Source organism: Brassica oleracea, chromosome C4 (genome assembly GCF_000695525.1).
Source record: "Brassica oleracea var. oleracea cultivar TO1000 chromosome C4, BOL, whole genome shotgun sequence".
NCBI lineage: Eukaryota > Viridiplantae > Streptophyta > Magnoliopsida > Brassicales > Brassicaceae > Brassica > Brassica oleracea.
In genome coordinates this window covers 9,141,798-9,162,386 of record NC_027751.1, presented here as the reverse complement: position 1 = coordinate 9,162,386, position 20,589 = coordinate 9,141,798, and the positions used below count along the sequence as shown (strand labels likewise).

The 20,589-nt window shown below is 39.5% G+C and overlaps 3 protein-coding genes across 10 annotated transcripts; 1 reads left to right on the top strand and 2 right to left on the bottom strand.

Moving 5' to 3' along the window:
• The first annotated feature begins 275 nt into the window (after positions 1-275).
• LOC106342954 lies at positions 276-12,027 on the top strand. Of its 8 annotated transcripts, none has more exons than XR_001269903.1 (9): positions 276-775; positions 3,006-3,255; positions 3,370-3,643; positions 3,749-4,035; positions 4,138-4,219; positions 4,289-4,387; positions 4,471-4,650; positions 4,722-4,836; positions 11,320-12,023. XR_001269903.1 is itself a non-coding variant. In XM_013782025.1 (8 exons), the coding sequence occupies exons 1-5, from the start codon at positions 618-620 to the stop codon at positions 3,841-3,843; spliced, it is 648 nt and encodes a 215-aa protein (XP_013637479.1). In that variant the 5' UTR covers positions 276-617; the 3' UTR covers positions 3,844-4,035; positions 4,138-4,219; positions 4,289-4,387; positions 11,306-12,027. The 8 variants fall into 8 exon arrangements, 2 of the variants coding, with proteins under 2 accessions (XP_013637479.1, XP_013637480.1); XR_001269902.1 differs by having other exon boundaries at positions 11,306-12,022; XR_001269905.1 differs by lacking the exon at positions 11,320-12,023 and adding an exon at positions 5,097-5,376 and having other exon boundaries at positions 3,006-3,214; positions 4,722-5,025.
• Positions 12,028-13,009: 982 nt separating this feature from the next.
• LOC106338048 lies at positions 13,010-15,801 on the bottom strand. The gene is made up of 9 exons (XM_013777112.1): positions 15,699-15,801; positions 15,469-15,578; positions 15,339-15,365; positions 14,840-15,032; positions 14,508-14,689; positions 14,070-14,425; positions 13,579-13,975; positions 13,328-13,384; positions 13,010-13,200 (listed from the first exon to the last, which is right to left on the bottom strand). The coding sequence occupies exons 1-6, from the start codon at positions 15,799-15,801 to the stop codon at positions 14,270-14,272; spliced, it is 771 nt and encodes a 256-aa protein (XP_013632566.1). The 3' UTR covers positions 13,010-13,200; positions 13,328-13,384; positions 13,579-13,975; positions 14,070-14,269.
• An 804-nt stretch (positions 15,802-16,605) lies between these two features.
• LOC106342184 (probable methyltransferase PMT25) lies at positions 16,606-20,180 on the bottom strand. The gene is given in 9 exon segments (XM_013781048.1): positions 16,606-17,013; positions 17,107-17,427; positions 17,429-17,563; positions 17,638-17,812; positions 17,891-18,001; positions 18,078-18,348; positions 18,417-18,566; positions 18,646-19,564; positions 20,015-20,180. Coding segments are annotated over 8 exon segments (2,274 nt in total). The 5' UTR covers positions 19,528-19,564; positions 20,015-20,180; the 3' UTR covers positions 16,606-16,784.
• Positions 20,181-20,589: the final 409 nt, after the last annotated feature.

The following is a 20,589-nucleotide window of genomic DNA, read 5'->3' as shown; positions in this document are numbered from 1 at the left end:
TGTTATAAACCATTTAGTGATCGACCCATTTATCAGTCCGTGTAGCAAGACGGGCCAAGCCCATCCGCAGGATCATACTGGCGCCTATCTACTCTTGTGTTTATCTACATTATAGTTGGTGTTTATCTTACGTATTGCTAGTCATTATCTAGTTAAGGATAAGTACGATCTCATGTAGATCCAGTACTTAGACCGTCATTACCATATGTATATAAAGACCAGTTGGTCGACCTAATAATACATACAAGTTCCCCTCTTCATTCACAACAAAAAAATTAATCTCATTTGAATAGTCTTAAGTTAACTCTTTAGCCAATTTGCTGAGAATAATGAATCAGTGATATCAAAAATATGATTATGCCATTCGACGGTTCCTACTCTCTTCAAGCCTTCCTCTGCTTTACTTCTTAAAAAGTCAATCTTTCCTGATTCCAAGTTAACAACTTTCCAACGGATCTTTCGTTCCACGAAGAAAGCCTCAAATGGGTCTGCTCGTGCTTCCTTGCTCGAGACCCCTGTCTTGTGGGCTGGTCGAGTTTGTGTCTTTTACGCGCTTGTCAAAGCTGGTTTAGCTGGATCCAAGTCTAACCCCATCGTTTCTGAATAAAACCTTCTCCATGGTTGTTTTGAAAATGGTTTTAGCTTTCATCGTTTTGATTTTTGATTTGATGGTATTGGATAATCTCAGGGTTGGAAAGTGGTGGGGTGGATGTTGAAGATGATGGGGCGGATCTTGGTTTCTCAAAGTGGATTCAGAACATTAAGGGCAAACCAGGTTTAGTTTCAACACTTACTCTGACCCATTCAAAAAATAAACCGAAATAGAAAGAGTTTTTATTTAGCACTTAATGTTTTATCAAAACAAATAAATAAATGTTTATACCACTATAGCAAATTAGTGTAGACATTAGGGTTTAGAGTTAAGGGGTGGTGTTTAGGGTTTAGGGTTTAGGGTTTAGGGTTTAGGTTTTAGAATTGGAAATTTGGATTTTGGGGATAAGATTTCAAATTTTGAAAAATAAAAAAATTTTAAATTTTTCAAAAAATAAAATGCTATTTTGGTCATTTTAGTTTTTGGGTGCTATTTTTGTGATATAAACTTAGAAATGTGTTATTTTGGAGATTTGCCCTATTTTTTATCTACCATACAAAATTATATTAGACTATTTATGAGACACTTAACTAAACATCCTAAATTTGTTCAATATTTTCCTAACAAAAACAATATACATATCTATAATAATAAAATTGAAGATAAACTATCCACAATACGTCACATCATCTTTTTTATCTCCATTTTGCGACACGTGTCGACCATAGAGAGAGTTTCTTCTTTTTTCTTTTTCTTCCAATTCGTGGTTTTTTTTTCTTCTTTTTTCTTTGGTGTTTCTGGCTCGCGGATTAACTGGATTTTCTGATTATTTATTGGGCATTTCTATTTATTTCTTAGTCCATACTTTGATATATGCGGCCCGTTTGTGTTTAGAGTTAGGTGTGCCATCTTCAGCTGATCGACGCCTTCACCTTCCATCGTTCCCGACTGCGTTTTCCTGTAACGTCTTCTCTTTCACTTAAAATCAACCTTTAATTCAATCATTAAGCTTCACCCCACCTTTCTTTCCACTCCGTCTCATTTATTCTCATTAACAAGCTGCATTTGTAACATATCCAAGGTCGAGCTATAAATAAGTGTTTTGGAGCGATAAAGATCTGCACCATTGAGATATCTTACGGCTTAAGCAATCCGATAGACGCCTTCAGATATGTCGTCTTCCTACGTTCTTCTTGCCAACTTAAGAGCAGACCGTTGCTCAGATACGGCGGAGGTGCATCTTCTAAGGTTTTGGGAACATAATTTTTTATTTTTCTTGCATTAATCAATGGTTTCGTACAAACATAAGTTGACCATATGTAGAGAAAGTAATATTTGATTTCTGATTACACAAAATTAATATGAGGTTTATTATGTTTAAATTTCAGTTTATTTTTTGTATTGCTTTTTACAATTGTTTAAATTTAAATGCAAAATAATTTTTTTAAAATAATTTATCTCCAAAAATATATATTTTTCATTCCAGCATTACTTTTTCATAACAATAATATAGAAAAGCAAATACATTTCAAACATAAATCAAAGCTAAATTTCTAAATTTAAACTTCAAATACTGAGACTATAACATACAATTCACCATTTCCTTCCAATATATCTTCACACTACTAAACCTAATAGAAATTATCTTCTCCTAAACCTAATACACATTATTCACAATTTTGATCATGAATCTCATATACATTACAAAAATTAATAATATATATAAAACATAATTGTAAAATAAAAGTCGCACAATTAAAACAAAACTTAATATCATCATGTATAGCAAAATGTTGGTTGCTGATTTCATGAAAAACTAAGCACCAATACTAACCTCCATAGTAAAAAAAAATGTACAACATAAACAAAATATTTATAAAAACAATAAACAATTGTTCCGCGCGTAGCGCGGAAAAACCACTAGTATATATAATGAGGGACTTTCCTCTCTTTTTAGAGGGTCCACGTCAGATTTCTTTTATTGTCTGTGGGTCCTGTGTGTTTCCTGTTTTATTTGGAAGAGTATATTTTTGTGGGTCCGCGTGTTTCCTGTTTTATTTGGAAGGGTATATTGTATGTGGGTCTCGCGTGATTTACGTTTGGTTTGATTATATGATTTTGGGTTTGGGCTTCTGTGTTCTGAAATATATCGTATGGGCTGTTGGTTGGGTATGTGTTATTGCATAATTCATGGAATAATTGAAAGAAAACGACGCGTTTAGTTCTAGGGCATCATCGTTTTCTTCTTCCATTGTTGAAGTTACCGATTTTGTTCCAGTTGTTTTGTAAAGCCACCCCTTCTCATCTCTTTGCCTTCCTCCACCCTCAATGTATTCTTAACTGTGTCTTAATTACAATAAACTCTGTAACGTTTTGGTATTCTTCGTCTGATAATTCTTAATTCTTTAAATAGGAGATGGATGAGGCTGTGGGGATCGCTCTTAATCACTCTCACTTAAAATTTCTTCCCTCAGCTTCCAAAGATTTTCTCAAAGATGGCTTCCTCCGCTCCCGCCGTTGTTGCCCCGACATCGTTTGACGATCTCCGCCTGGATCGATCTACTCAGTTCGTTGTGGCTCGCCTCCTTCGTTTTTGGGACTTCAGAAACATTAAGAAGCAAGGTAAATTCATGGGAATCACCTTGCTTTTCCTTGATGAGCAGGTACTGTTCCATGTATTTACGATCAAACTTTTTTTATTTATGTTTGAACTTTTAGAGAAAGACCAACCGTTTGATTCCATTTATTCACATGTTTATTTTTTGTTTTGTTCTCAGAATTCTGTGATCCATGGGTTTATACCTGCTGCTCGCTCCGGTCACTACCGCCCAGGTTTACGAAGTGGTTCCATCGTCAAAGTTTCAGGCTTTGAGGTTGCTAGATGCACTAACATGTACAAGATCACAGACAATCCTTTCGTGATCCGGTTCCTGCCACAAACAACCATTGATGAAGTCCTGGTCAATGCTCCCATTATCAACCTCCAAAAATTCATGCTCAGGAAGTTTGAGCATCTTCAAGCACTTGCTAACACGAACTTGGAACTCCCAGGTTTATTTCTTATATATGATTGTCGAAATAAGTTTATTCAGTTTTAAAATTGTATGTCTTAATTATGGTCTTAGACTGAGACAGTATATGTGTTCAACGTTGTAGATGTTGTAGGAATGATTCGTTCCGTCCAAGGTTCCGATCTTAAGGACGCTACAGTGATGACTCGAGTTGTTGTCCGCTTCGTCATCGAACCATAAGCTAACAAAAACTTATTTGGAAAACTTTTATGGATGTGGCATCGTCATTAAAACAACTTTTTTGCAGTAATGTTGTGGTGTATCTGTCCTTATGGGATGAAGCTGTGGCAACCTTTCGGGGATTCATCAGCTCAGGCGAAAGAACACAGTCTGTCATGGTGGTCACAACTGTGAATCCAAAAATCTTTGGAGGTTTGTAAGATCTTTTAAAAATTTTGGTTCAAACTGCTTTTGGTAAATTCAATTATTTTAGGGTTTAATTTATTATGCAACCCAAACACTTACTCTCTGTAGGAAATTTGTACCTCAACTCCACCCCAGCCACATAATTTTATTTCGACGTGAATCTTCCAGCCATCACCCAGTTCACAGCTAGGTAATATTCCACTTTGACTACATTAATCTTGAATTAGTCACTTTCTAACATATATGATTTCGCTTTCAGCTTAGGAGGACCAGTTGGTGAAGCTTTTCCTTGCATCGATACCAGGAACATGTCTCCATTAGAGATCTCAACAAATTCATCTCCAACTCTGATGAGCAGGTAACAATAATATTTATTTAAAGTAGGAAATGTCGTCTAAGTTGAAATTAGTCTTATAAGATGTTTTGATGTTCGCTTGTTAGACCCAGGAAGCAGAGTTCATCTACAAGGCTCGAGTGCTTGAGGTTCTCCAACAGAATGGGTGGTCTTTTGTTTCATGCACTGGCTGCAGCAGAAAGTTAGATCAATCAGGAAATTCTCTACGTTGCAACCGTTGTGTTAATGCCAACGTCAGCGGTGTTATAAATTGAGCATTTTAAACAGTTTAGTATCAGAATCATTGTTTCTTGGAGACCACTTCCTTCCATTGCTCACTAAATCCCTTTTTTTTCAGGTACCGTGTTGAATTGTCTGTTTATGATGGGAATGACAATGCCACTTTTGTGGTTTTCGACATAGAGATGCTTAGTCTCGTAAAGAAAGATGCCGCAACTCTAATTGTGGAACAGGTTTGTTTTCAAAAAATATAAAAATTATACAAAACAGATGAATGGTGGTGGGGGCGAGCAGCTCCCACAGTGTATAGGAGAGTTTGGTGGAAAAGAATTTGTGTTCCAGATACGTGTTACCCCGTTCAATTTCACCCAAACCACCGCAATTTCACTGTTTGTGGAATAAGTGACCACATCGAACCTGAGGTATTATAATATGATACCGTTAAATTTTAAATTAACTGACACACTATAACACATGTTCATTCGTTAACCAGACTTTCAACACCAAAGAAGCTTCAATTGTTGGTGGAGAGAGTGGTGAAACATCTGCTTCCGCCGGTGCCTTGGTTGAAGGCGAAGCGTATGATCCAAATCCAGCCGATGGTCAAGTGAATTATGGTAACCGCAAACGTTTTCGTGAGTGAAGCTACTACGCTGTGATCCGTCAACCCAACTTTGCTTCCGTTTTTTTAATTATCAGTACCTTTAATTGCTATGCATTGCTTCTTCAAGACATTTCAAGATTTTCTCTGTTTCATGTTTTTTAAAACCACATTACTCCAATCTACTTCATCCGCTTATAACTGTTTCTTATGTTTAATAGTTACGAAAAGGTTCACCTAATGTCAATGCTACGTTTTCTTCTAAATCAATAATTTTTCCCCACCGAATAACTTTCCACATCTGCACTAAGCATAATAATAGAAAATACACCAACCCTCTTCTCTTAAAACAACTCCTAACACTTCTACAACCTTTACATCTATACTCAAACTCTACAAACCATCACCATCAACACTTTGTAATTCCACAATCTCGGTTATGCTAACGTTTCCGCGCTTGCGCGGGGCTCCGTGTAGCATCCCCATCCCGCAGTCTGAACTGGATCAGTCCAAGGTCGGACTGATCAGACGGGACAGACATGATGGACATGTCATATGGATAGTACTGGTCAGGTTAAGACGATACAGTATGTCCGAACAAAGCAGTTGAGCTTGTCGGACTAAGCTGGACAGAGTCAGACAATGCAGTTGGACTTGTCATCCGAGATCAGTTAGTCGGCCAACAGACTGATTAATATACGTTCTGGCGGGAACGGATACAGAGCTAAACATGAACTGATTAGCCAAGGAAAAAGGCGGGAACGGTTACTGGAATAGTTACCGAGCAGTTATCAGGACGGTTACATGAGCGGTTACCGAGATCAGTTACTGAGTGGTTACCGGAGCGGTTAATAAGCAGTTAGTGAAGCAGTTATAGGGCGGTTCTGAGTGGTTGCCGGACCACTTAACTGACTGGGACGGTTTATGGGTTCGGGAACTGCTAAGGTAGTTACGGAACCGAGAAAGAAACTGCTCGAGGGCAGTTTATGAATTAAATGGGCGCGGGAGCGGTTATGGACTGACAGTTTTGGGGTGGAAACCGTCCAACCACTGATTTAATCTGATTTTCATGGATCAGAGAGGGACATCTCTGCTGGAGAAGGTTCTGGAGAGACAACAGGAGAGGGAGAGCGGAAAGAAAAGGAAAACTGCCAGGAGAGATACTGGGAGCAGTTAAGGACGGTTGGGAAAAGGAGAAACCGTCCAGAACTTCCTTTTTATTTTTCTGAATTTCGTGGACTGATGGGGGGAACACGGTTTTTTTCTAGACAGAAATGCAGAGAAAGAGAGGGAGGAGAAAGGGATAGGAGCGGACAGAAAAAGATGGCTGGAAGGCCGATCCGAGTCTGTAATGGCGGGCGCAGGTCTGTCTGCCCTTCTGCGAGGAGTTCTGGTTCATTTCATGACCAGTTCGAGTCTGGAGATCCGGGGATGCGGTACTTACAGTCGATGGTATTTGAGCCGAAGCCAAGGGAATGGTTTATCGGCGTTGTCTGTACAAATCGAGGACGTGTACTGATGGATCGCGTGGCATAAGTAAGATCGGCGTGGTTCTGTGGGGTGTGGCGGTTATGGCTTATACCGCTAGATTGGTTGGGTAAGAGTCTGTTACGATTGTTTGCGAGTTCAAGGGAGACTGATCAGGCGGCTTCCGTGGATTGAGGGCAGAGTTCTGATTGGGGGCGATCGTTCTGATGGTTGTGGATCAAGGGTAAGAGTTACCGGAGGCGGTTAACGGATGTATAGTGCTAGAATATGATACTGGCGTTTAGAACTCGGATCGAGTCTCAACATTTTGTACCGGCTATGGTATAGAGCCGAGTGTTGATGGATCGGTGGTGACTGGACCGAGACTTGTACTGGATGGAGGCAAGGTGTTACTGACTGGTTACGGGGCTGTGGAGCCGAGTGTGTACTGACTGATCCGTGTGTGATCTGGGTCTAATTCTGGGACGCTAAGCATGGCTGGCGTACTGTCTGTTCTGGATGGCTGGTTGGAGACCAAGCCGTCTCTCTTTGTTTACTTGGATCACGTGGGGATGGTTGGATGAGTGACTAAGGAACAAGGGGATTCAGTTAAGTATCTGATCGAGCTGGCTGGATAAGAATGATGGGAAGCAGGAAGACAGCAAGGACGGAGTGTATGGATGGATTTTCAGATAACAAAGCACTGAGGCAGTAAGGTACATGTTTATTATACTGTCTGTTGTAGTGATTCGCTAGGATGCTGGATAGACTTAGCGAACACTCGGATCTGAATTGAACCTCTTAGAGGAAAGTTGGTTAAAAACCGTAAGTAGAGGGAATATTTCGTAAAGGGCTAGTTTGAGTCGGGGCAAGTGAACTGAGGACGAACCGGCAGTAAGGTAAGCCGGGTCAGGGCCCTACAAGTGGTATCAGAGCGATTACGGTTCTAGGACAGAGATGGAAGGATTATTCAAGATTTGTATAGACCGAACGGACGTGGAAAATGCTAAGCACAAGCATTGGAGAACGGACGAGAGACTTGATCTTGGGAGTGATCAAGTCGAACTTACACTTGGTATGGGCAAATGTAAGTTAGAAGTTTAACTGGAAAGAAACCGGAAATAAGATCATTGATGAATGATTAGATTGGTTAAATGAAATCTGAGTTAAGATCATTTGGAGAATGATCGGACTGCTTAAGGTGTTCTGGATTACTCGTGAGAGTTATCCAAGAAATTATTCTAAGTGTTGGAAACAACATAGAGGTTTACTAAAATCAATGGATCCGGATTCTGAAGTGAAGAAACGGGAAGGAATGACTAAGAGATTTCTGAAGCTTAAGGAAGGTTAAGCAGACTGGAGTAAAGAAGAACCAAGATGTGTTCGAGAAGGCGAAAGATGATTCAAAAATGTCAAAGTAAAACAATGAACTGTCAAGTACAATGATGTCGGATATGGAGCCAAGGAGCTGACGAGTTTAATTCCGTATGGACAAGACGTCCGTAACTGGATCTGAAAGGGGGACTTCAGACGGAAGGCCTTCAAGGCAAGATAGCCGAACGGATGAGCCGGATGTTGTAAACGGGAACTGAGTTGGACAGGTGGTCCGAGAATTGAGATAGTATCTCAATGAACGGGTTAAGGACGGGTTAAGGCAATGGATGGTTTGCTAAGAGATAACCTGAGAGAGTCAGGAAATCGGAAAACTGAATTGGACTAGTCGTCCATGGAAGAGCCTAAGGACTAATGGCCAAGGCACGGATGCTGGAATGTGAAGTACGGAGACTTACATCCGAATGGAACGTCTGTTGAGAATGCTTAGACGGATTCTAAGGTTTTCAAGGTAATGGACAAGCTGGTCCGGGAAAATGGAACTGGAAGTTTCATAAAAAGATTTTTTGGAAAAATCTGAGTGAGACTTACACTTAGCAAGTGGTGGGTGTAGGCAAGTCTGGATATAGGAACTGGACAAAGAAATTGTCAAGGTTGACTAAGCTTGATCGTCTTGCTAGGTTTGTCGGTCCGAGAGTTGAGATTATCGGAACAAGAGATTGGAAGTCAGGTGTACTTGCCAAAGACTTGTTAGGTAATCAAGAATCTACTTAGAGGTACAAGATGCCATAGATGATGAGTTGTGGTCAGAGTTTCAAAAGTAGTAAATGATCGGATCCTATCATCAGCGTCTAGATTAGACAAGGTGCTTAGGGGCTGTGACGCTTGCTAAGGCTTGCCGGATTTTGGGAGGACGGCTCGATGATTTGGGACGATCATTTGAGTTTAGATTATTAATTCCTTTCATGCGAGAGTCTAGATCAGTCTAGGTGCTTATGGCTGAGATGCTCATTAAGACTTAGCTTGATTGTAAGACGGCTGCTCGATGACTTAGAATGATAATGCTGGACCAGACTAAGTGTCTGATTAACTGGACAAGTGGGAATACTGAAACCCTAGTGTTAGTGTTGATGATATGTCCTTAGGAACCGAGTGGGTTTGCTGAGGCATAACTGTTCTGATACTGTCTGTCCTGGCGTCTATGGAAACCGAGAGTTTCCAAGACGTGACTGTCTGTCATCGCGTGTTTTGTCCTGACGTCTGTGGGAACCGGAGAGTTGCCAAGACGTAATTGTTGTCGCGTCGGTGGGAACTAGAATAGTTCGCCATCGCGTGTCTGTACTACTGTCTGCGGAAACCCAATCTGATGTCTGTGGGAGATGTACCTTCCAAGACATAATTGTACTGTCACTGGAACTCAAAGAGTTCACTACTGTAGGTTTCCGATCGCGGTGAAAGCATGGATGGGAACTAGTGAGAGTTTACCATCACATGTCTGTAGGACGTCTGTCTGTTAGGTACATATTGTATGAACTGATGTCGTGGGAACTGCTGAGTTTCCAAGACATAACCGTGACTGAGTCAATGAGAACTAGATGAGTTTTTCATTATGGGATTGTGAACCGGGAAGTACTGGAGTCCGAAAGGAAAACTGTGCAAGGGATCAAGTGTAGGATCTGGTAAGAAATGTTTTTATTTGAGCCGAAGCCAAGGGAATGGTTTATCGGTGTTGTCTGTACAAATCGAGGCTGTGTACTGATGGATCACGTGGCATAAGCAAGATCGGCGTGGTTTTGTGGGGTGTGGCGGTTATGGCTTATACCGCGAGATTGGTTGGGTAAGAGTCTGTCACGTCATCAGATATATATCTGGGGTCCACCGAAAATCCATCTCCATGATACTTCGCATGCCGATAGAAGTCCCCACGAAGGTCTGCCAGACTACCTTTTACGGGCTTCATTTGATTTGCATATTTGCTTGACTTTGCAACATTGCTGTGGGACTGCCTTGCTGAATATGGTGGACCCATGAAATGTTCGGAATTCATTTCTCCCTCCCTGGAAAACTTATGTTTCTTTCCAAGCCTCAAGAATCCAGATTTCTTTCTAACAACAATATCCTGATCCTGCCAAGAACCTGTTCCAAAGAGTGGATCCTGGTCATCATCATCCATATTATCTTCTGACCTAAGAACCAAATGAGAACCATACTTGTGCCTAGCGAGAGAAGAGGTGTTGTATGCAGAGGTCATACCTAACCCATTACAACCTGAAGCATATGGCCCAACAGACGTTTTATCAAAAGGAAATTTCAGTGTTGCTGTCTTCGGTTTGGACTTTGGTTTGCCATATCTATCCTGTTCTACAACCGTAGGCTGCGGCTGCCACTGCCTAGGAAACTCCAAACCTGAATCAACAACAGAACCTGAATGACGGGCACTTTTGTTCTGCGCAGACTTCCTATCTTTTACCTTTCTGCTCCATGGCCCATCAAAAGGTTCTTCCTTTTCTGATGAATCCTCCTCATAATAGTCCTTTTCCTCGCGCATTAGAGTCTCCTCGGATTCATAACCTTGCTTCTCGATTACAGATCTCGCCTCTTGAATCTCTATCAACTGCTTGTTCTGAAGCTTCTTTAGGTTCTCAAGAAGCTTCGTTTTGGCTCTGAAGTTTCCTCTGAGCTTCTCATTCGCGGCTTTGACTTTGTCTAGCTCTTCGCACACCTTCTCCATCGTTTAAGCTAATAACACTTTCACTGTAACCACCCACAAAAGCAAACGAACAACAAATTGAGCAAATCGAGATCTAAACCCTAACCAATCTAAACGGAATGGAAATCATAAAGAAGGAATTGATGGATGGAGATGTAGTGGAGTATTGATTGTGGAGTTCTGGATCGGGAAAACTGAAACGATGGTGAAGAAAGGTGAAGACGAAGAGCGAGAAGAGTAGAGGCCTCGTGTTATCCGTCTTGCGTTGAAGTTTTTTTTTATTCGAACTGGGTAGCAAAGCCCAACACGAACCGGAGAAGCCCATCAAACATAGTCCGTACGTAAGCTAGAGATCTGCTACCCGATTTTTTTGCCGGCGTGTATTATTGGAATGTTTTGATTGGTCAAATATATTAGCTTACGTGGACAGGCTAGAAACACTCCATATTCACCTTTTAGTACATGACTAGTGGTATTCCGGCGCGTATGAATTCAAAATTGTTTGTAATCATGGAATCACCAGTATCTCTAAATAAACTCTTACATCGTGTGTGTATATTCTTTTACCTGCTTCATATGATGTTGTTGGTAGATGTTTGATGGTAGATACGGGTTTCAAGCATTTCCGCTTTCTTGAGCAAGCATTGACTGCAACCAAGCTGGACCAGCCACATCAATGTAGGAGTGATGCCCTATTCTCGCACGTAACACTTTGTATATTCCTCCTTGGAATAACATGTTCAAGACTCCAACCATAGTAATCTTGAAATTATATCATTAGTTATGTCATGAAACCAAGGGAAAATGCGAGGATTTAACATGACCTCTCTTGACTGGATCATATGAGATTCAAAATAAGATTCGCTATAATACTTAAAAGTGACACTAAAACTGTTACAATGTGTTGTAAAATAATAATATAGTTTAATAGTCATCTAAATGTATGTCATCTAATACGTGTCGTCTTAAAAAAAATCATATTTTGTGCTTATAGCTTTCACTCTAAATATGGAAAAGCATTCATAAACTTAAATAATCTTAAGATCAACATTTGACATTGTTGTTTAGCATTGTTGTGATTGATGAACTTTTTATGTAGACTTTTCTGGAGTTTAAGTTAAGAAAATAATATCCTAGGTGTGTATGTTGTTATGAAATTGGGTTGTATTCTTATGTTGGGGTTATACTGTGATCCGTTTTCATATTCTTGTCAAAATTGTATCTTTTTGCATTGACAAAATAATGTCATGTAGTTTCTACACATTGCTCTGCACATTTATGGAGATTACATATCTCTCTATCCATTTTTTATGACTTTAAAGCATTTAGTTCAAAATAGAGTTTTCTCATTTTTCTTTTCATAGGATTATTTTCATATGTTCTTTGTTACCGCAACTGAGTACGCATGATTGTTAATATATATGGAAGGAGACGTTATTATAGCAAACATTTTTAAATAAATATTGTAAGATTTTACAAATTTTAAGCTAATATGTAATTTAGTGATCACTTATGTTTCTTAAGCTGCTTTATATCTATGTTTCTACAAATTTGATGTGAAACTTCTTTTCATTTAATCAATAACTATTTATTTTTCGCTTCAGGTATGTTTATATATATATATTAATTATGCATATAGAGGCAAAACATGAATCTCTGTATTGATATCCAATGACTCCTTCCATGTCTTAATTTTTAGATATTCAAACAAACTTACATAACTTGTGGTACGATTTTATTGACAAACTCCGTTTTTTTTTAAGAATTTTTAACAATAGCACCATTCATAAATTTTTAACTTCTTCCTAATTAAAGTTAGGATATGATTTCCAAACAACATTTTAACACATAAAAATAAATAAATTGATTAATGTAAGAAATCTAATTTAGATATTCCTTTTTTTTATTTTTTACCACTATGACAATTACAAAATCGTTTAAATTTGAATATATTATTTCTAATCCATTCTTAACCAATTGTGGTAACTGAAAATGAGAGAAGGTTGATCACCTTAACTTACTGTGTGACTACTAAATGTACATTTTACGTTAAAAAACAGATCATAAACAACAAATTTCACACCACATCAGTTTTTTGCACCTGAAGAAATCTAATGTTTCTATTTGAATAGAGAAATTTGTTTTTGTATAAGACCAGTCAATATGTTTAATTTGCTGCAAAAAAATTCAAATATGCAAATCTGAAATGTTATATATTATTCCATTGTGATCTGAGTGACATCAGAAACTGAACCTCAAGCTAACAATAAGCAAATGTACTTCCACACAAAATGTAAAAAAAAAAAGAGAAATATTCAATCACGTGTAAAGAACCAAAACACATTTTATTTGGCTCAACACACATAATATCTCATAAGTAAAGACTGGCACACTCAAGTCTGTCAAAATATTATTCAACTCCTAAAATAGATGAAAAAAAAAAAGCCCTAAGCAAAGTTAATATGTCAAACTCTCTCAGGCTCTCACCTGTATTTAGATAAGCAAAATTGTAAATTCTGAAACAAATCATTATTCTAGTTTACTTTCTATTTGTTTGTAAGAGAGAACTTAGTTTTTTTTTTTTTTGATCAAAGAGAGAACTTAGTTAAAGTACCTTAATTTGTTATAGGACCTCATCAAAAAGGATTCACTCTCGCAAAAAGGATTGTGCCTGCAGACAACAACACCAAGTCCAAACAAACTGTTAGAGATTCTAGAAGTTGTGTTATCTCGATAAAGAAAAGTGATTTGTCGAGTATTTGATTCCTTATTGACAAACAATTTTCAGTAGATGAACTGTATAGTAAGTGGAAACAAATCCTCACGTATTTAACTCCAAACAAACACATCAACAAATGAGTTTACCTCGTACAAATTCCATTAGCCCCTTCTCCACTGTTGTTTAAAAAAATCTAATCTCCAGACAGGCAAACAAAATAAACATATTTAATTCCGCCCACCCTGAATATGGAAGGGGAAAAATATATTCGCAGAAAATAAATAAAACTTGGTTTGTCTCGTTCCTTTTTTATATATGCAAATTTTGCAGAGAATGGGAGGGGAATGGAACAATCATTCATCCCTATCAATCGTCTTCGTTTCCGGTGAGAACGAAAGAGAAATGAGCGTAGAATTTGTTCTGAAACTCCACCAAGTGGAGACGCAGTGCGCGAAGGAACGTGCTCAGTGTCTCTATCACCAGCAGCAATCCCACAATATGAAAACAATGATCCCAACGATCAGGATCAACACATTGTTGTACCTGTTTATTTTAATGAAAAAACAAAGATCGATTAGTTGATTTGCTAATATTAGTTAGACTAAGAGAGAGAGAGAGAATGAGAGGATGCGCATACCCCAAGCGAGAAGGACGACCTTCTCATAGTCTCATAGAAGACTGACGATATCTCCGAGTGTGCAAGACTGCAATACACACAAAGGATGATTGATATAGTTAAGCCATGAGTAATATATATAGTAGCTTCCTACTACTCCATGATTAGATAGATATCTGAGAGCCCATATACGCAGGTAAGAAGAGGTGTTGGAAACAGATCTAAGCAAAAAATTCTATGGTGTGAAAAAACTGATGCACAAAGATCTCGCCGAATTCAAACTCCCCGTGCCCATGTGATCCTCCGCTTGTCGCTACATGAAGACTCTCATCCGTCTCCTCAATAGGTGCGTAAGACTGACCTTGTTGCTTCTGGATCTGGATAAGGAAACCATTTAGAATGACCAGCAATGGAAAAAGAAAGACCATTATATAGGAACTAAAAGGGAAAGCATCTCACAGCTTCATGTTGTTTCTTCAAGATGAACTGCTTTGAAAGCAACATACACAGAACATAGAAAATAGCCAGAAAGAGAAGCACAAGCTGGAAAAATGAGAAGACTATATTGCAAATCACACAAACCTGAAACTGATGAACTGGAAGAGCATCATAGAACTCATGAGCTATGATTATTGTTGGTACTGCCAATGCAAGCAAAAGAGAACAATAGATACAATGAGGAACGATGCAGATCATCATATTTTTCATTGCTTACGACGTTGACTGTTGCTATATTAAGCCAAGAGCCTCATAAGAGATTCTCAATAAGTAAATGTAACAAACATGCATACCTCCTAATGGTACCTCTTCAAGAGTAGCGTGCCAGTGCACAGGTGTCCCAGCTAGTGAACTTATAGCTTTCTTCTCCGAACTACTTTCATCTGTGCACTTCAGGTTCTGGTGCTGAAGTTTCTGCAACGCGGGACTGCACTCCACCAAGTGTATATGCAATGACTCCGTTAAATTTCTAAACTTTGATGTACCCTAAACGTGGACAGTCCCCAACAGAGACACCAGTGAGATAGTTATCACGGTGGCTGGTATGAGTACCGCTGAAAACGCTTTAAAAAAAACAAATAAACAACCAGAATCAAGACAATAAGATCAGATACATACATATGCTAACATTGGTAAAGATATAGTAAATATATATGCTTAGTGATGTCTTCAATAAGAAGAAAAAGATTCATCATTTATGACATAATTTAACAAAGGAGCCGTAAGATCAAGAAAACAAATGGACACAGGAAGTAGAAGTAGATTTGTAGGAATAAACAAATAAGAACTTACCGAGATAAAAGGAATCTGGGAGATCCACTGCTATAATTGACTAATCAGAAGATACTTTGGCGAAAATGAGTGATGATTGATGGAGATTGAATTAATAAGGAACACCACACGAAAAACACATAACTTGTACCGTTTCAGATTCAGTGATGAAGTTCAGAGGTCGTAGCTGGACGGAGATGGTGTCGACGGATCTGCGGTGAGGGATGGCGGTTCCCTCTCGTTTGTTTCTCTTCGGTCCAGCTTATTCCCCGCCGTCTTGGGAGTGCGTCAGCTTGTGATTCTCAGACCTAAGCGACGATTGGAGGCTTGAGCAGATCCGTGAAGCTAGGGTTTCGGAGTTGGTCTCTGTTTCGGAGCCACCGTTTAAGGCCGCGGGACAACTCCGTAGGCGGCGGATCTGGCGGTAACAGGTGATGGATCTAACGCCGATCTTGGACACACCGGCATGGCGAAATCCCGACATCCTGCCCTTGAAACCGTCTGTGTTCAACGGAGCCGGAAGCTATGCAGAGGAACGTACGGTTTATTTTTTAACATAAACGTAGGGTTTCTTTGTTGACTCGGCTGATGACATGGCAGTAAAGACGAATTTGATTGGTTGATTTTCTGATCTGACGTGGCATAGCTAAGAAGGTTTCTTATTCTCCTTTTAGTATAGTTTTGATTATTTTACGACGAGGAGAGGCTTATCACTGGATGTGATAATGGAATAATTAGGAGGTAACGTAAACAAACACTCTTTCTTCCATGAGAGAAGGCTCTATACTGTTTATCTTCGCTACTTAATTCATTCAAATTATATTTGCATTTTTTTCTCGTTGGAATACTGGCACTGCCCAACAGAATCATACAAGCCAATTGGGTCTCACGAGTTCCCTATCGAAGATCTCGGTATCTTAGACTTCTCTGCTCTTTAAATTAACAGTGTGTTACACCATGTTAACTATTTATTATACTTTTGTGTAGAATGAGTGTTTCTAACTGTTTCGTGTTAAACCTCACTTGAACCTCTCTCGCATGAGAACAAATTTCTTGTACAGGTAGCAAGAGGAAAACAAAAAGCAAAGCAAATCCAGTGGACAACAGAGCTTTCTTCGCAGACATGTAGCTTTTGTTTCAGATTCATACTTGAGCCATCTTTTGTGATTCTGACAGTTTTGTTGATCAACATTATCTTTTCTTAATGTTTTACCATATTGTGATTATTTAATCACATTACCAATCAAACATGCGACCTTTACTCTATTCAGACATACAAGATTCGAAAGAGGCAAATGATTTCAAAAGAACTTGTGTTCAAGAGTTTACGTATGCAACTTTTTCAGCGCAAAGGAATACAAGTAATAAACTAATAATTAAATTTGATAAGCAAGAGCCTTGTGAAGGCCTGAAAGAACCAAACATGAATGCAACTATACTCAAGTGTGATGCTTTTCTGACTTGTCTTTAAGCTATTGCCGATTTGATTGTCTCAGTTTGTGTAGGACGCCACCATGACTTCTTAATCGAAAGCAAGCCTTCATTGTCTTTAGACTGTGTAGTTTTCACCTCCCATTTCATAGACTTCACCATCTTCTCAACCTCCCCTATTGTCTCCATGTCGTCTCTTATGATGAAAGTTCCCTCTGGCCTCAGAATCCGATCCACTTCAGCCATTACCGACTCCAACTTGCACCTGTAACGCAAAAGGAGAGAAAGGTTTATATTGATTAAATGAGATCAGAAGCTGTGAGTTGAAGAAAAGGGAACCGGTGATGTAATTATCTACCTCTTCCTCAGGGTGGAGAAAAGATGATCAGCATGGAGAAGGTCATAAGTTCTAGGATAAGTGTTGAATGATTCACACCAGTCATGATAGATTCCAAACAAACCACGTTCATATATGATCGGAAGCGTATCAGGAGCGTCCACAGGAACCACGTTCATCACCCATAGCTTCAGATCCTTCAAAGCAGCAGCGAATCCTCCATAGACTGCTCTCATGTCCATCACGTTTCTCACGTTAGACCAATCTATCCCCATGCCATCAATGTACGACTTTGAGACAACAGTCTTCCACTTCTCTTGGTCCACTGCGAAATTCTCTTGGTCCATAAACACCTTCCTGAGAATCCAACCACTCAGGCGCAGTCTCAAGCCTCTCTGGCCACATGTTGGGCCATGATGCTCCTCGCTTTGATGAGTCTTCTGTCACTTTATGCATACATGCCTCAAGTGGAACATTCCTAAAAACAGTAAATCAAACATGTTAGCCTCTCACTTTACTAGTGAATTGAGAAAGGGTGTAAGGACACAGTACCAAGCTGCGTTTTGATCATCGGAGTCCTTGCAGAGAGGAGGATCATTTTGAGGTCTTTTGTTGTAGCATTCATTTGTAGTTGGCTTTTGGTATATGGCAGCACCAACCTCATTCAGTTTGTCTTTCTTAATTGTCACCAGCTTCCAGCACATTGCCTTTGTAAGCTCAGACATTGCTACAACACCACAAAGAAGGTTAAAATCAAATTCCAAAAGCCTATTCTGAGGTAGAGAGCGATCAAAAAGTTTCCTACCTTTCCATATACCAGAATCTTCCTCGTTCTTCCTATAGACAGGAGTGGCTGACCAGACAAAGAAACCACCCGGTCTCAAAGCACGGTTCAGTTCCAAAAGAAGCTTACCACCTTCATATCAAACAACAACCAAAAGCAATATTATCATTTAGAACACAACTAAGACAAAAGAACACAATGAGTTTACCTTCAATATGCCAAGGGACTCTACAACGAGCACAATGGATAAGGTCAAAAACAGAACCAGGAAAGGGTAATCTTTTGGTTCCCATAACATTCAACATCGCAGGAATACCACGCTCCAGCGCGAACTGCACTTGCGCCTCGTGCTCATCCTTTGGTGCAAACGACAATGCAAGCACGTCTCTCTCGAAAAGGAAACCCCCGAAGCTAGCAACTCCACACCCAACATCCAATATAACACGGGTTCTGTTTCCCCACGCAATAGCAGGATACGACTGCAAACAAATACAATCACTTCAGTATTTTTAGCATGCCTTGTAATTAGAAAGCTATAAACTGTTACCTCTTGGATGAAATCAATGTAATGAAGGGCACCGTTCACAAACTGAGTACCACCACCAGGGAACGTGAGATGTTCACCGCTCATCTTCACCCAGTTTTGATGTCCCTTGATCGCTGCAAGCTTGGTGTGGGGAACATTGTTGTACCAGATCTGCAATCACACAAACATAAGAACAGATGTCATGACAGATCGTTTAAAGGAGAACAAGCGGTTTTGTTACTAAGTTCACCTTTTCTCTGCTGTTTGGCCACTTGATGGATCGCTTATACCCATCAGGGAGAGACACAAGGCAACGCGGAGACTCCTCAGGACAATGACGCTCGCGGTGCTCATAATGCATCGTAGACTGAAGCTTTTTGATGACTTGCAAGTTGTCAAGGCAAGGGATGTAGTCTGGTCCAGCAGTCACATTGCACGTCTTCCATTCATAGCTACTTTGTTGGTCTTTAGGTACAGAAGACTCTTGTGCTTTCTTCTCGTTCTGCGACTCGACCAATTGTGTTGACCAAGATCCATCTTTAGTGGTAGTCTCTTTTGTAATCTCAGCCTGGTCACCAGCTGGAAAGACTTCCTTGTTACTCTTCTCCGTGCTTTCTTCAGTTTCACTAGCGTTCTCTTCGGTTCCGTTATTACCATCTTCTGATTTGTTTTCTTCCGTGCTCTCTTCCAGCTGAGTTTTCTCTTTCTCCTTTGCCTCATCACTTTCAGACTCTACCTCTTTCACAACCTTCTCCTTTGATTCATCGCTTTCGGATTCTACTTCTTTCACAATCTTCTCTTTCTCCTCATCTCCATCACCATTCTCCTTCCTGTCCTCGACCACCTCAGTTTTCTCGCCAGAGCTTTCTTCAGGCTCAGTCTTCACTTGGCTATTCTCAGTCACAGCCTCGTTCTCCTCCTTCTTTTCTTCAGCAACGTTCTTAGTAACAGAGTCCACGTCTTTTGCAGTATCGGTAGATGAATAGCCAGCAGAATCATCCGAGGCAGACCAAGAAGAAGTGAACATCCAAGTCCCAACTAAACAGAGGGAAACAATCAAAACAATGGTAATGGTTAATCCATAGCTCGATGATTTCTTCCCGTCTACACGAGAATACTTCCCCATCGCCATGTTCCTCGTTGTCAATGAAACCTTTACTCACATCCACCTGAAAAAAAAAATATGACAATGGAGGAATCAGTGAAGCTTAGATCAGTAACTCAAGATGTACACTTTCTTACAATGGATCTGGTTATATGATCAAAAGCTCTAGCAATTACAGACAACAGCTGACTTATTGAGAATGAAACTGGTCATGCCGTTTATGTTTGTTGGCTGGTTAGGCTCAAAGTTCTAAACTTGGTACAGATCTAGATCAACAAACTGAACTGAATTACACAGATCTTACAACATAACTGAGAATTTTAAGATTCAAAAATGGATCTAATTTTAATGAACTGCGAAAAAAACAAGACATGAAGCAAAAAGTTTCAGGACAAAACATTATAAGTGAAAAAAAGGAACAAGATGAGTTCGAATCAGACATGAAAGCAATGCCAAGACAGAAGAAGCAAAGAGATCTGCAGAGAGGGTAGTGAGAGAGGCACAGAAAGATTACCAGAAGATCCTCTCAAAGACTGCAACTTGATGATCAAGGAAAGTAGTAAGAGTTTCTGGATCGGAGCTAGTTGAGTTTTAATTTCAGCTTCCAGAATCCAGTGAGCGAGCTTTGTGGGTTAACGACGGCCTTAAATGGATGATTTTATAATTTAAAATTAATGCGCAATTTCGTGTTTTTGAAGATTATTAATTAATAATTATTGCTGACAAAAAATAAAATTAATTAATAATTATTATTCCATGCCGCGTCGATCACCGACACAGATCTGAAGACACTCGAGTGTGTGAACTGCTTGCCAGCTAAATGAAACCCACGCGTGTTAGGCCATCGAACCCATTCCTTTTACTTTAACGGGCCGTAAGCTTCGGCCCATCAAGGGCTATTTGGTGGTGAAGTACGTAATAATTCTGGTTCGGCTTGTTCAGTTGTTCTGATTTGATTAGATAAGAACTGGTCAAAAGATTTACATAAGTATGCATATTTAAACAAGAAAAATCTATATGAGAAATATATAAAGTTTTGTTTATCTATTTGTGTGGACAAAATTTTGTTTGGTTTACTTGGTTGATAGC